The sequence below is a fragment of the Doryrhamphus excisus genome, linkage group LG17, assembly GCF_037039965.1.
Source record: "Doryrhamphus excisus strain RoL-2023G ecotype Guam linkage group LG17, RoL_Dexc_Guam_v1.1, whole genome shotgun sequence".
Taxonomy (NCBI): Eukaryota; Metazoa; Chordata; class Actinopteri; order Syngnathiformes; family Syngnathidae; genus Doryrhamphus; species Doryrhamphus excisus.
The window spans coordinates 3,622,750-3,636,571 of record NC_136373.1 but is presented as its reverse complement, the minus strand read 5'-3'; the positions used below and the strand labels follow the sequence as shown (position 1 = coordinate 3,636,571).

General features: G+C 47.2%; 2 protein-coding genes across 4 annotated transcripts; one reads left to right on the top strand and one right to left on the bottom strand.

Annotated features, from left to right (window-relative positions):
* Positions 1-1,460: 1,460 nt before the first annotated feature.
* On the bottom strand, positions 1,461-7,172 carry mecp2 (methyl CpG binding protein 2). The gene is made up of 6 exons (XM_058083993.2): positions 7,052-7,172; positions 4,360-4,465; positions 3,670-3,875; positions 3,403-3,596; positions 3,202-3,338; positions 1,461-3,090 (listed from the first exon to the last, which is right to left on the bottom strand). Exons 1-6 carry the CDS (start codon positions 7,081-7,083, stop codon positions 1,462-1,464), a joined length of 2,304 nt encoding a protein of 767 aa, XP_057939976.2. The 5' UTR covers positions 7,084-7,172; the 3' UTR covers position 1,461.
* Positions 7,173-7,783: 611 nt separating this feature from the next.
* irak1 (interleukin-1 receptor-associated kinase 1) lies at positions 7,784-13,704 on the top strand. 3 transcript variants are annotated; one of them, XM_078797630.1, is made up of 13 exons: positions 7,784-8,157; positions 8,371-8,538; positions 8,626-8,772; positions 10,049-10,137; positions 10,228-10,407; positions 10,573-10,637; positions 10,732-10,843; positions 10,917-11,038; positions 11,215-11,428; positions 11,541-11,609; positions 11,681-11,768; positions 12,037-12,720; positions 12,811-13,704. In XM_078797630.1, the coding sequence occupies exons 1-13, from the start codon at positions 8,046-8,048 to the stop codon at positions 12,879-12,881; spliced, it is 2,121 nt and encodes a 706-aa protein (XP_078653756.1). In that variant the 5' UTR covers positions 7,784-8,045; the 3' UTR covers positions 12,882-13,704. The 3 variants fall into 3 exon arrangements, with proteins under 3 accessions (XP_078653756.1, XP_057939978.2, XP_057939977.2); XM_058083995.2 differs by having other exon boundaries at positions 7,785-8,157; positions 10,052-10,137; positions 12,808-13,684; XM_058083994.2 differs by having other exon boundaries at positions 7,786-8,157; positions 12,808-13,684.
* The last annotated feature ends 118 nt before the right edge of the window (positions 13,705-13,822 follow it).

The following is a 13,822-nucleotide window of genomic DNA, read 5'->3' as shown; positions in this document are numbered from 1 at the left end:
CATTCATTCATTCATTTTCTACCGCTTTTTCCTCACGAGGGTCGCGGGGGTGCTGGAGCCTATCCCAGCTGTCTTCAGGCGACCCTGGACTGGTCGCCAGCCAATCACAGGGCACATATAGACAAACAACCATTCACACTCACATTCATACCTATGGACAATTTGGAGTCGCCAATTAACCTAGCATGTTTTTTTTGGAATGTGGGAGGAAACCGGAGTACCCGAATGCACGGGGAGAACATGCAAACTCCACACAGAGATGGCCGAGGGTGGAATTGAACCTTGGTCTCCTAGCTGTGAGGTCTGCGCGCTAACCACTTGTCCACCGTGCCGCCAGTACAGAAACAAATGTGGTAAAAGTCATCAAAAAGATATTCCAAATGAAAGTATGACCTGCGTTCTGACCAATCACAACAAATCCACCGACAGAGAAAATCGTAAATAAACCCGGAAGACAACTTTTCCACCATGACTGCTCAGATCCGGCTAATCGTTGTCCACGTCTTTCTTCCTAAAATCACACTATAATGTGCTTAGCAACACGGAATGTCCCACTGCAAACATCCAAACTGGTTTTATACGGTCACGCTTGGCTCATTCGGAACGTCTTGTGTTGGACCTCTGCCTGCTAGTCTTCCAGGGAACGTTCCAGAACATTCAAGACAAAGGAAGTTGTCACAGTACAGTGATGACGAGCCCACCGGAATTAAGGTGAAGAAGCTACGCTACGTTGATAATAAAAACACAACCAAGACGGAAGAAGGTCTTAACATGATTTTCCCAAACATGGGAGTCAGTCCGCAATATTCCATAACATATCAGCTTGTCTTTTAAAATAAAGTCCGGACCTCATATTTGTGTGTTCTCGCCATAAGTATCGATATGTTGGCTACCAGTAGGGCGCACTGTGGAAAACAGGAAGTCATTCATCTTAAATAAGGATGTCAGTCAGCAGCACGGTGGCGTGCTCGGGAGCGTCAGTCCATGACATCAAACTTTAAAGCTGTGAAGACAAAACAATAAAACTATCAAAATAGAAAATAAAATACATTAAAAAAAAAAAAAAGGTTATGTTTTCCGCAAAATGACGCTGCATTCGGACTAATGCGTAATTAGGCGTTTGTTTTTAGTTCCAAACTGCTCCCCCCTTTACCTGCCAAGAGTGGCGAAACGCAACAGCTGCCTTTTGATTATGGACACACACTCGCGCACGCGCACACACACACACACACACACACACATGCACACACCCTTTCAGTCTAAGTTTTCCTTTTGTTTTTTTCCTACAAAATGACACCATGCGTTCTTCTCCTGGGTCGTCTGTCAGTGCTAGCTCGGCGCTCAGAGAAAAAGGTTGTTCGGTGGAACAACAGTGCACAAAGATGGAGGAAGAGCCCTCACTGGTACCATCTCAGTCCATAATAACAGAGCGGTTCCACTCGTCTAACGTGACCGCTCCCATCAGCTGACCCTTTCGCTGACAGCAGTCCGAGACTCAACAGTTTCCTCCCGACTGGGACAAGGAACAGCCGACTGGGGGACAATGTCTCTGAGCTCCGCTGCCCCCGATCCTGCGGTGGGATCGGCCCGGATGGAGCTGTGGGGCCTGGCGGTGCTGTTTGAGCCCTCGATAGAGTCTTTGCTTTCCGAAACAAGTCCTGGTTCAGGTCTTCTTTCCGTTCTGGGACCCCCCTCCATGCTGCGAGCGAGTGTTGCGGTTGTGGTGCTCAGGTCTTGAGGCTGCTCGCTCTGCGGAGCTGGCACCACCAGGCGGGACCTACCGGGCGGTCTGAGAGACGGTTGTTGCGGGGGTGTGTGGGGCCTGGGGGGACGTGGTTGAATCTGCTGAAAATGTGGCGGTGCGTGGGCCTGCGGGGGCCTAGCGTAGTGTAGTTGGTGTTGCGAGGGGGGTCTCATCTGTGATTGAAGCTGAGTCTGTGAGGGCGGCCTGGAGACGGACTGTTGTTGAAGGTGAGCTTGCGCTGTGGCGGGGGTCCTGGTCTGAATTTGGAATTGAGTCTGAAAGGGGGGTCTGGGTTGAGGTTGGACCGTTACGGAGGACTGGCTCTGCGGCTTTGGATTCCGTGTCTGGGGGAGAGGAACCTTTGGAAGGTGTGATACGGGCAGAATATGCGGCGCCGGAAGCTGAGGTCTGTGTTGGACTGAGGGTGGTGGTGCTTTCTGGGGGCGTGGCTGACTTGTTGGGACTTGGGACTGGGAATGTCCTGGGGACTGCTGGGTCTGGACGGGACAGGGAAGGGGCGGTGGGGGTGATTGTTGGACAGGTTTGGAAGGAGCTGGGTGCGGTGTGTCAGTTTTAGGTTTGGACTGGGCGGAGCCTCCGGATGCAGGATGACGGTGATCCGCAGAGGTCTGTTGGTGGCGATGGTGGTGATGGTGATGATGGTGGTGGTGGTGATGGTGGTGTTTGTGTGGGGAGCGCTCCTTCCTCTTGTGGCTTTTGGAAGGACTGGTGCTACTTCTACTGCTGCTACTCCTTCCTCCTCTTCCTCCCTTTTCTCCAGTGTCCTCGCTCACTTCCTCCTCGCCACTTTCCGCTGCTGCGCTCTTCTCCTTGTGCTTCCTCCCTTTGTGCGTCTTATGTGCATGTGAGGAACTTTCCTGGGAAGCAGGGGGCTGCTTCTGGGATTGGGATTGGCCCTGCTCCAAAGAAGCCTGGTGGGAAGTCTGTGTGGGTTCCTTTGGAACAGTCTCCATCCTTCCTGGTTCTGCTGTGCTAGATCCCGGGGTAGGAACGCTCTCCCTTTCCTCAATCGTTTCTCTCGTTTTTCGTTTTTTGATTGGCAGGGCTGTTTCCTGGACAACAGGTTTGCTGGAAGACTCCTTGGTGGCTCTGCGCTTTGCCTCGGCGGCCATGATGGCAGCAGCGGCGTAGCCCCCTGATGTTGACATAGCAGAGGTCGATGCTGACGAGGAAGACGACGCAGCAACCGCCGACACCGTTGAAACCGATGCTGGTTTCCTGCCCCGTTTCTTAGGGGTCGTTTGTGGAGCGGCAGGGAGATCCTGTTCCGACTTCCTCTTCCTGCCCGGACGAGACTTGATTGACGGTAACGCAGGTGATGACACCTGGAAGGCAGTAACCGCACCCAAAAGTAACACCATCTTTCACAAACAGATGACAAAAAAGCTACATGCTAACAACATCCTGGTGTGATAGAGAACGCCACATGGTCGCACCTTTGAAGGGGTGGGCGTGGTCCCACTGGTGGACTCCGCCTTGCTGTAGGGCATCTTGACCAATAGTTTACCTGGAGATTTCTCAACCACGCGCTTCATGGCCACGCCCTCTGTCGCCTGCCGCATCTTCCCGCTGCCTAAACGCCAAACAGGAAACACGTCAGCAAAGTCCTATGGCGTCCATAAACATACGTAGTATACCTTTGGGCCTGCCACGACCTCGACCGGATGGTTTGGCCGCTTTTGTTGTCTTGGGGGGCTTCTTCTCTCGGCGGGACGGGCTCCCACGACCAGTCACAGTGAAGTCGAAATCATTAGGGTCAGTGGTGGTGTCCCCGACCTTCTGGAAGTAAGCGATGAGCTCCACCTTGGAGCGGAAAGCCTTTCCCTCCGAGCTTGACCGCAACAGCAACAGGTCATCGCACAAACAAACAAAGATGGCCGCAGCAAGGAGAAAGGTCATCTTACTTGATCAGGTACACGTCAAACTTCCCCGCTGAGCGTCCGGACTTCCTCTGCTTCAGCTTGCGGGTCCAGCCGGCAGGCAGCGAAGGGTCGTCGTATAGCGGTCCGCGATCTCGAATGACGGAGCGCCGCTGCCTGGGAGACCCCACAGACTCCGCCTCCGGTTGCGTATCTGATTCCTGCGAGGGCCCGGCCACGGGCTCTGATGCCTGCCAGACAGACAATGACATGAAACAATGTAATGTTTGGGGTGCGATATCAGCAGACTACATCGTTTATTAAAAGTCCGAAAAAAATGTTGCAGCTGAGTGTCATGAAAAAGTTTCCACGGTGGCAAAGAACCGAGGATGCTTAATACAACTAAAGTCATTGTGCATTGGAATCGGAATCACATGGGAAACTCCCATGGAACAACAGGAAGTCATTCACTATAAAAAAAGATGACCAGCTCCTGTTGGTGTTGAGTAAAGTAAGGATTAAACGCTTTATTGAGCACCTTGAGCCTTGCTATATTATACCTAGCCACACTAGCCAATACATTGTGGATAAAACTTTTGGATTTTGGATACAAAATAAGTAATAAAAAGATATTGTATTGACATCGATACTGGCTAATATTCACAACTGCGATGACGGTATCGGATCGGAAAAGAAGAAGGTGACAATTCAATGGCTGGCTGAGCCTTCACTCACTGAGGTGTGTTGCTCAACTTGCTCAACATGGCAGCGTTCCTTGTGCAGCTTCTTGGTCTTGCCGTGGGACTGTTCTCTTTGCGGACGCTCCTCTTGGCCCTCCTCTCTGGGGGAAAACACATGACATCACTCAAGACATCATGGCGGTGCAAGTCACCTCAAATCAACTCTTGCTGATGATGTACTTTGCATTTTTGTTCAGAGGGCATCAAGCTGGAAACAAAACAAGAAAATAACTTTACAAAAAGTAAGCCGTAGTCATACTTGTAGCACTGCTTTGCTTCTTTTTACACTTTTTAGCACTTCCCCTTCTACCTTAAAGGGGACCTATTATGCTTTTTTTCCACTTTTCTGACCTATAAAAGTAGTTACAATGTAGTATTCTTGTGTTAAACCATGCCCTGAAAGAAGTTTGGGATGGCTCAAAAACGCTCGGTTTCTGAAGGCGTGGTAAAACTGTCCCTTTGTGATGTCACAGAAGGGCGAACTTCCTTATATGGTTCATAGTTAGGAAGCAGTTTGGGCGTGTGACCAATCACAGCATGAGTGGAATAAATTAAAACAGACAATTTTGGCAGGAAGCACAAATTAAAGGAAATACAGCTGGAATAGGTGTAGATTCTGGAAAATCTAAAAAAAAGTTTTATGTGCTGGTTATTGTGTGTAGCTGCTCTATAGGAGATCACAACACAAAATGAGCATAATAGGTCCTCTTTAAATTTGGATTGTGACCTCTCAATTGTTTTGGATTTGTTTTGGGTCGCGGGGGTGCTGGAGCCTATCCCAGCTATCTTCAGGTGAGAGGCGGGGTACACCCTGGACTGGTGGCCAGCCAATCACAGGGCACATATAGACAAACAACCATTCACACTCACATTCATACCTATGGACAATTTGGAGTCGCTAATTAACCTAGCATGTTTTTGGAATGTGGGAGGAAACCGGAGTACCCAGAGAAAACCCACGCATGCACGGGGAGAACATGCAAACTCCACACAGAGATAGCCGAGGGCGGGATTGAACTCGGGTCTCCTAGCTAACCACTCGTCCGCCGTGCAGCCCCCCTCAGAAAACATCTACAGTCCAAATCAATGGACAGTTTTACCGGTTTCCAGTCCAACACGAAATAGAAGTTTACCATCAAGCATTCCTAGATGCCTTGCTGCTACATGCATTTTTCCACGCTGTCCCTGAATCCACCAGCACGTGCATAAACAAGGCGGCAGACTGTTTAGTGAAACCGTGAGAGGTACAACAGGAAGTGATATCTCAATGTGCTGCGGCAGATTCTGATGCATGTTCACACTTTAAGCAGCCACATGCCCAAGTTTCCGCTCTTTGAGACGCAGCAGGAGGACGCAAATTTTGTCGTATTTGCAACCAAAGATGTATTTATATGTTTTATTCAATCCGACCGCTCACTCCCAAAGACGGATTTATACGTTTTTTTTATGTTTTTCCGTGATGATGCAACTTTTCAATAAAAGAGAGCACATTTGGGGATCTCTTATGCTCATTTTTAAACTCTTTGTATTGAGTTGTGGACTCCTATAGAGCAGCTACATACAATAACCAGCACAGAAAACTTTCGAGATCTTCCAGAATCTGCACCTATTCCAGCTGTATTTCTATGGATTTGTGCTTCCCGCCAAAATGGTCTGTTTTGATTTACGACACCCACAGCCCACCCTCCGGGCACGCCCACTCCGCTGTGATTGGTCACACGCCCACCTAAAGTTTTATTAACTATGAACTATGAGTAGTGTTTACCACTCCCAAATCCATCAGTGCGGCCATATTTGAAGTCACATTTGCCAATTCTTAATTGTCTTACAAGTGTAAAAAGAAGTGAAGCAGTGTTAGTAGTGTCAAAGAGTTTACGCTGACGTAATTCGTTATAGCGGTTTGAACTGTGACGTTTTGGACAACTTGAGTGCCGTACCTGAATATTTTGGTTTCATTTTCTATTTTACGACTTCTGGTTTTCCACAATATCGGCTTGATTTTAATTGAGGATGATGAAGCTCTCCGAAGGAGCAGCCACAGGAACAGGAAGTGTGCTGCAGGGCAAAATGGGCCACCGGGAGAGGACAGGAACAGACTGTTCGCAGCTTTATAAGGTGGTCAATCAGCTGTCAGTGTGCAAGTTTCAGTCCTGACAACATGTGGGATATGTGCTGCCTGGCTCAGCAGCACCTGGGCGGAGGATGTTGACTTGAGTGTTGGGGGCACGTAACGGGAAGTAAACAAGTTCATGAATAGGTGCAATAATAAACACTCGCTGCCATGAAAACACTCAAGTGTTTGCTTAACGACGAGTTAGCAGGCTGCTAGCCACCTGCCCGCTAACACGGCTGTGTTCTGGCGGATGAAGCCCGGCAGGCGGGCACAGCAACGCTGAACCCCCCGGGCCGACCTCCAGCGGGTGTGCGTGGAAGTCGGCGCAGCTCGGCGGGAGAGCGCGTAACCAGAAGCGGGCTGAGCTAACGTACGGAACGGCTTGAACCGCTAAAGTCGGGACTGAGCTGGAAGTTGGTGACGTATTCCCGCTAAAGCCCGCTCCTCGGAGAGAGGCCGGTGGAAAAATGATCGCACTTTGAGGTGAAATAAAAAGACGACAGAAAGATGGCGGAGGCGGCCAAAGACAGCGACGCTTTCGCGGAAGATGAAATATAAAAAAAACCTTACTTACATTCTCTCCTCATCGCTCTCTACGGCAGCCATTTTTATTTAAATAAATAATTTTATATTAAAAAAAGCCTCCAAACATCTCTGCTGCACCCCGCCCCCTCCGAGTCCTTTTCCAACCACCGTCAGCTAGCAAACATCGCGATATTTGAAAGAAGACTGAGACGCGCAGGCGTTCTGAGATCTCGCGATATGTTGACTTGGGGTCAGACTGGGAGGAAGAGTATATAGAGAATATAACGTTTCAAATTTTAATAATCATAGTAATATTCATAATGTAATTATGATGAATTGTCATTTATGTAAGATGGATGGACGGTGTACGTTGTTCACTTTATTTCAGTTTGGGGAAAAACTTTTATTTTTGAAGATCTCCAAGCGGAAGCTGTTCTTGATACAGTATGTTGGTTCCGATAGATACTACGTGGGGACGATACAGACATTTTGGTATCGGTACGATAACACATGAATTTGTGTTTTTTTTTATTATTGATAATTTCTTGATAATACTAATCAGAATAAAACATAGGACACATATTTTTGGCAAACAAAGATATAATATATATAGTCAGCAACCACATTTTGTGAACAATGTAACAATATATACCAACTAGAATAACGTCAATGTCACAATATGAATACAATCACATATATTTGTGAAAATAAAAATTGAAGAGAAGATATAAACATCGATCTCAGTGAGTTAGTATCGACCCAATACCACCCTTGTATCAATGTCTTAGCTACTTGAATGGAACCGCCCACCCCTCGTAAACGCCGTGTCCGGAAGCAGCCCATCGAAACTATTGACACTCTTCGAATGTTGCGAGTCTGAACAGGATAGTGCCAATGAATCATCAGAGGGATCCGGGTCCGGATGTAAGCGGTTCTGTTGGTGCGGCTCAGTGCCGCGTGTGTTGGGCCGTTAGCTTGTTAGCCTGTTAGCTCCCCCGCGTTAGGGAACTTCCTCCAGAGTTGAAGTGTCATTTAAAAAAAAAATGTCACGAGGAGACGCCAGACTACAGTTCTTGTACCAGCTGCCGCCTTCGGTCCTTTGGGAGTTCTGCCGGGTCATGGATGGGCTGTCAGACTGGGACTGGACCCGCTTTGGTGAGCCACAACCGGACTAAGTGCTAACGTGAAACTGGAAGGGAGAATCCCTTCCACCCTCTCAGCCGTTACATCATTCTTTTGTTGCGTTTAATTAATATTTACTAACATAGTTAGAGCAGAAAGTAGACATTTTGTCCACATAAAAATTAGTAAAACAACAAGTTCGGTTTCAACATCAAACTTATTTTTCAATGAACTTTTCTATGGTAGCCTCGGAGGTACTTGTCGACCAAGTCAGCGTGCGATTGGCTGAGAAGCAGGAGAGGCGGACCGATTATGTGATGAGCCAATGGGGCAACAGGAACGGCCGTGTCTGGGAGTTGCTCGACCTGCTGGAGCATCTCCAGCTTCTCCATCCCAGAGACATCATCCTTGCCTGTGGGTGCACCAATGTTCTGATATCTGACCTCTTAAGATGTCCGATCTGTAATATCCTTTTTTTTTTTTTACACTTTGTGTCTTCAGGGTCATCCAGCTTGACACCACCTCCTGCTCCTCCTCCTGTTCCTGCTGCTCCTCGCCGACCCTCGCCTCCTCTTACTCTCTCTTGCTTCGACCCCCCTCCCAAATCAGTGGCGGTCTTGCCCACACTGAACACCCACATTACTAAAGGTAATGCTACCATTACTGCCTTTTCTGTAATTCTAGACACTTGAACGAACCACAGTCTTACTGTTATGACAGACACTTGAACTAACCACAACGACTTTATTCAGTCCAGATAGTGGACTCTCCTACTGTTATGACAGGCATTTGAACTGTTCGACTGTTGGGCAGACATTAGAACTAAACATTGACACTGGACTGTCCTATGTATTGATATGACAGACATTTGAACTGTTCTACTGTTGGGGAGACATTTGAACTCAGCACTGACACTGGACTATTCTACTGTTCGCACTGATATTTGAACTAAACACTGACACTGGCCTTTTCTACAGTTTTTACAAACACTTGAACTTGCCATCGACACTGGACTGTCCTACTGTTATGACAGACATTTGAACTCAGCACTGACACTGGACTATTCTACTGTTCGCACTGATATTTGAACTAAACACTGACACTGGCCTGTTCTACAGTTTTTACAAACACTTGAACTTCCCATCGACACTGGACTGTCCTACTGTTATGACAGACATTTAAACTCAGCACTGACACTGGACTATTCTACTGTTCGCACTGATATTTGAACTAAACACTGACACTGGCCTGTCCTACAGTTTTTACAAACACTTGAACTTCCCATCGACACTGGACTGTCCTACTGTTATGACAGACATTTAAACTCAGCACTGACACTGGACTATTCTACTGTTCGCACTGATATTTGAACTAAACACTGACACTGGCCTGTTCTACAGTTTTTACAAACACTTGAACTTCCCATCGACACTGGACTGTCCCACTGTTTTGACAGACACTTGAACTAACCACTGAGGCCGGACTCTTAAACTGCTATATTTGATCTAACCACAGATACTGGACTGCCTTACTGTTAGGACTGACATTTGAACTAAACACTGACACTAGCGTGTCCTACTGTATTTACAAACACTTGAACTTCCCACAGACACTGGACAGTTCCATTGTTATGACGGACATTTCAAACTGGACTCTCCTACTATTATGACAGGCATGTGAACTCAGCACCGACACGACCGACATTGGATTGTTGTGATGGACACTGACACGAGCATGTCCCACTGTTTTTACAGACACTTGAACTAACCACAGACACTGGATTATCTGATTGTTATGACGGACATTAGAACTAATCACCGACGCTGGACTGTCCTACTCTCAGGACAGACATTTGAACAAAGCACCAACAAGGAAAATAATAATAATCCTGTGATGGATAATTAAAAGTGTTGTGTTCATTTAGTAGATAAAGGAGGAGCAGGAGGAGGATCCCTACCCATACCTGCCCCACCCCCTTCCAGTTTGCAGTCAAGTCGACCTGTACCCCCCCAGGTGAATTTACACTCATTAATAAGTAACACTCATCACAGGTAGATTCTGTCACCCATCAGAAGAATACTATAAAAAATATGGCTTCTCTAGGGCCCCACTGTGGTGGCGTGTGGCGATGGCGGTTGCGGCGTGATGTGCTGGTCATATGAAGAGGTGTATGCTGGGACAGAGGGATTTTCTCCTGCCCTGCAGGTGGGAGAGGGGGGCTTTGGAGTCGTGTACAGAGCGTCCCTGAGGAATACGGACTGTGCAGTCAAGAGGCTGAAAGAGGTCAGCAAATCACAAAGCAGACTACACCAGTAGTCTTCTGTTACATTTGTTATTGTTGTTGTGGACACCGAAATGATGCATTTTGATTGTGCAACATATATGTTCATATGATGTTTTCTTTTTTACTGCATGTATCATGTTGAATTAGATTATTGCTGCCAACAGGACTGTCTGCAGGACTTTGCCGTGCTGAAGGAGAGCTTCAACACCGAAGTGGAAAAACTCTCCAAGTGAGAGTTCTCACTCTTCAACAAATCAATCTTTGTTTTCTGACCCACTCTTGTTACATTCAGCTTTTTTTAATTCCTCTCTTTGATTCAAAAGGTTCAGACACCCAAACATTGTGGACCTGCTGGGCTTCTGTGAAGGACCTAGAGGTGTTTGTCTCATCTACAGCTACATGGAGAACCGATCCCTGGAGGATCAGCTGCACAGTGTAATACACACATTGGGAAGAGCACACACACACATGCACAAGCACACTAACGTTTGCTTGTGTGTGTTTTTAGGTGTCTGGCGCCCTCACCTGGTCTCAGAGGGTCAGGGTTGTTGTTGAAGCATCAACAGCCTTGCAGTTCCTTCACTATCCACCAGAGGGACACAACTCTGTCATTCACGGGGACGTCAAGAGGTACACAACACACATGTTGCATTCCACACTGTTGGAAAATGGAGTATTCCTCATCAGGGGAGTCACTAGGTTTGGGAATGGGGGTGTGGGGGGGTTCAGCCTATAAACAAACAGAACAGGCCATGTCTTTATCATTATTACTTAACTCGTGTATCTTTTTCCACTTCCTGTTACAGTTCAAACATCCTGTTGGACCGCCACCTGGTAGCCAAGCTGGCTGACTTCGGCTTGGCTCGCTTTGTTTATCCCAGCTCTTCGCGGCGCTCTGCGTCTAAGACGAGGTCGGTGGGTTACACATCTACGGTACGAGGAACGCTGGCGTATCTTCCTGAGGAATATGTGAGGAACGGACAGCTCGGGACGACGGTTGACGTCTACAGCTTTGGAGTGGTGAGTGGCCTTGAGCGTAGATGATCAGGACATGGAGACAAGTCTAAACCAGTTAGCACTTGGACGTATTGGTGTGTGTGTGTGTGTGTGTGTGTGTGTGTGTGTGTTGCAGGTGCTGTTGGAGGTACTGACTGGTCGGCGAGCTCTGGAGAAAGACAAGAAGTCAGGAGATATTTACCTGGTTAGAACTCATACTATACACGTGTGTGAACACATATACACACTTTGACCAACATTTCCGTGGTTCTGCAGAAGGACCTGGTCCAGGAGGTCCAGGAGGGTCCAGATGTTTCTTGTGCAGCTGCCTGGAGGCAACAGTTGGACAAGCGGCTCATCAAAGGTTAGTCTTCAGGTCTCCGCTTGTGGAGTTTTCATGTTCTCATGTGTGCATGCATGTTAGGTTAATTGTCCATAGGTATGAATGTGAGTGTGAATGGTTGTTTGTCTATATGTGCCCTGTGATTGGCTGGCCACCAGTGCAGGATGTACCCTGCCTCTCGCCCAAAAACAGCTGGGATAGGCTCCAGCATACTTGCAACCTTAGTGAGGAGAAGCGGTATAGAGAATGAATGAATGGATTTGTGCTGATATAATGTGTAACTCAACAGGGGGCGCCACAGAGCCGGCAGGGAGCATGCAGATGGCAGTGCTGGCCTGTGAGTGTCTGGACAGGAAGTGCAAGAAGAGGCCGGTTATGACGGAAGTGTTTGACAAACTTCAGGACATCCAAAAGCTGGTGAAGAAGAGCGACATCCACCTCCTGCCTAGCCCACCTCACTCGTCAGACAGCAGTGTGAAGGTGCTGAGCCAGCAGTTTTCCAGTCTGGGACCGCTAGAGGACACCTACAAGCCCCACTTGTCCCTCCCCCCTGCTCTATCCTCGTTTAGCTCCTCTTCCCCCTGTACTCCTCTCTCCTCCATGCCTCTCCCTACTTCATCCCTCCACCCTCCCTCATCCTCTTCGTTTGAGGGACCGTGTGAAACAGACGAGAGTCGAGGTTTCTCACAATACGACATTTCTACTGGGAGCCACCGTCGCTCCAGAACTTTGTCCCCGCCCACCAGAGACCAATACCACAGTCAAACCAGGTCCAATAAGTCCTGGTCCAGGGAGCCTTCTGAGGACCAATACGACGTTCATGTCTGTCCCAGCAACACTGCTAATAGAACAGGTCTCTCACCTAGTCCCCCTCAGAAGGGGGTGGCACCAGGACCGGGTTCTAGAGGCCAAACCATAGAAGAATGCTTCTCTCCTGTAGGATCACTTCAGTCAGTTTCTCCACAGTCCTCAGGTGAGAACAACACGGACATCTTGTCTTCATCTTGCATTGTCTTGATCAGTTCGTCCCTCTTATTATGTCCGCCATTATTTCCACCAGAAGCAGTGCGGCCCTGTGAGGCGTCCAGGTGTCCAGAGGAGAGTGATGAGCTGGATTATCTTGCTGAAAGTTGACCAGTGGACGTGTTGGATGGAATCAAACCTGAAACATATGTTTAAAGGGGACCTGTTATGCTCATTTCTGTCCCTTTGTATTCAGTAGTGGACACCTACACACCAGCTACACATAATAACGCACACAACTTCCAAAATCCACACCTATTTCAGCTGTATTTGCTTGGTTTTCCAAAACGGTCTGTTTTTAATTTATTCCACCCACAGCCACACCCACTCTGCTGTGATTGGTCCCACTCAGCTTGTACAGTTTATGGCTTGTACAGCTGGCTCACTGTGACTTCACCTCATTATCTGAAACTTTGGCATCATTTAACACGTGAATACAACACACAACAGATGCAGTGTAAATCTAACTATTATTTCAACTATTTTCAGTGCAAAACTTTATTTCTTATGCAGACACAATGACTTATGTGGTATGGTGAGTGCTAATTGCATGACCAAAAGGAGAAAATACCATGTTTTCATAACAGAAAGAAAGAATATTGCTTATATAATAATAAAGTATATTTAATAATTTACAGTTTTTACACATTATGCCAAGTTTTTTTTCTCAAAAGGGTAATTTGTCTGACCAAATAAAGTTTTTCTTTTTGGGTGCAATCATCTGCTGTGCAGCCCGCAGCCGCCAGGCGTCACTATGGAGCAGTGATCCCATAAATAAATAGGCCAGTTTTGCAAAGTCCACTCCTTTTCTCCCTAAAAAGTTTAAAGCACCGTGAATTATTGTCTTTAATTTGCATGTCATGATATCACTCAAATAAATACATTTTAGGCCAAACGATAACTTAATTTATAGTCACAACATTTTTTTAAATGTACTTCAAAGATGAAAACCAACTTTCGTGACTGTATTTCATGGGCAAACATTTTACCTTAGTATTCGTGAAATTTACAATTTTTATTAAAGGCAAAAATAATAATAATAATAATAATCT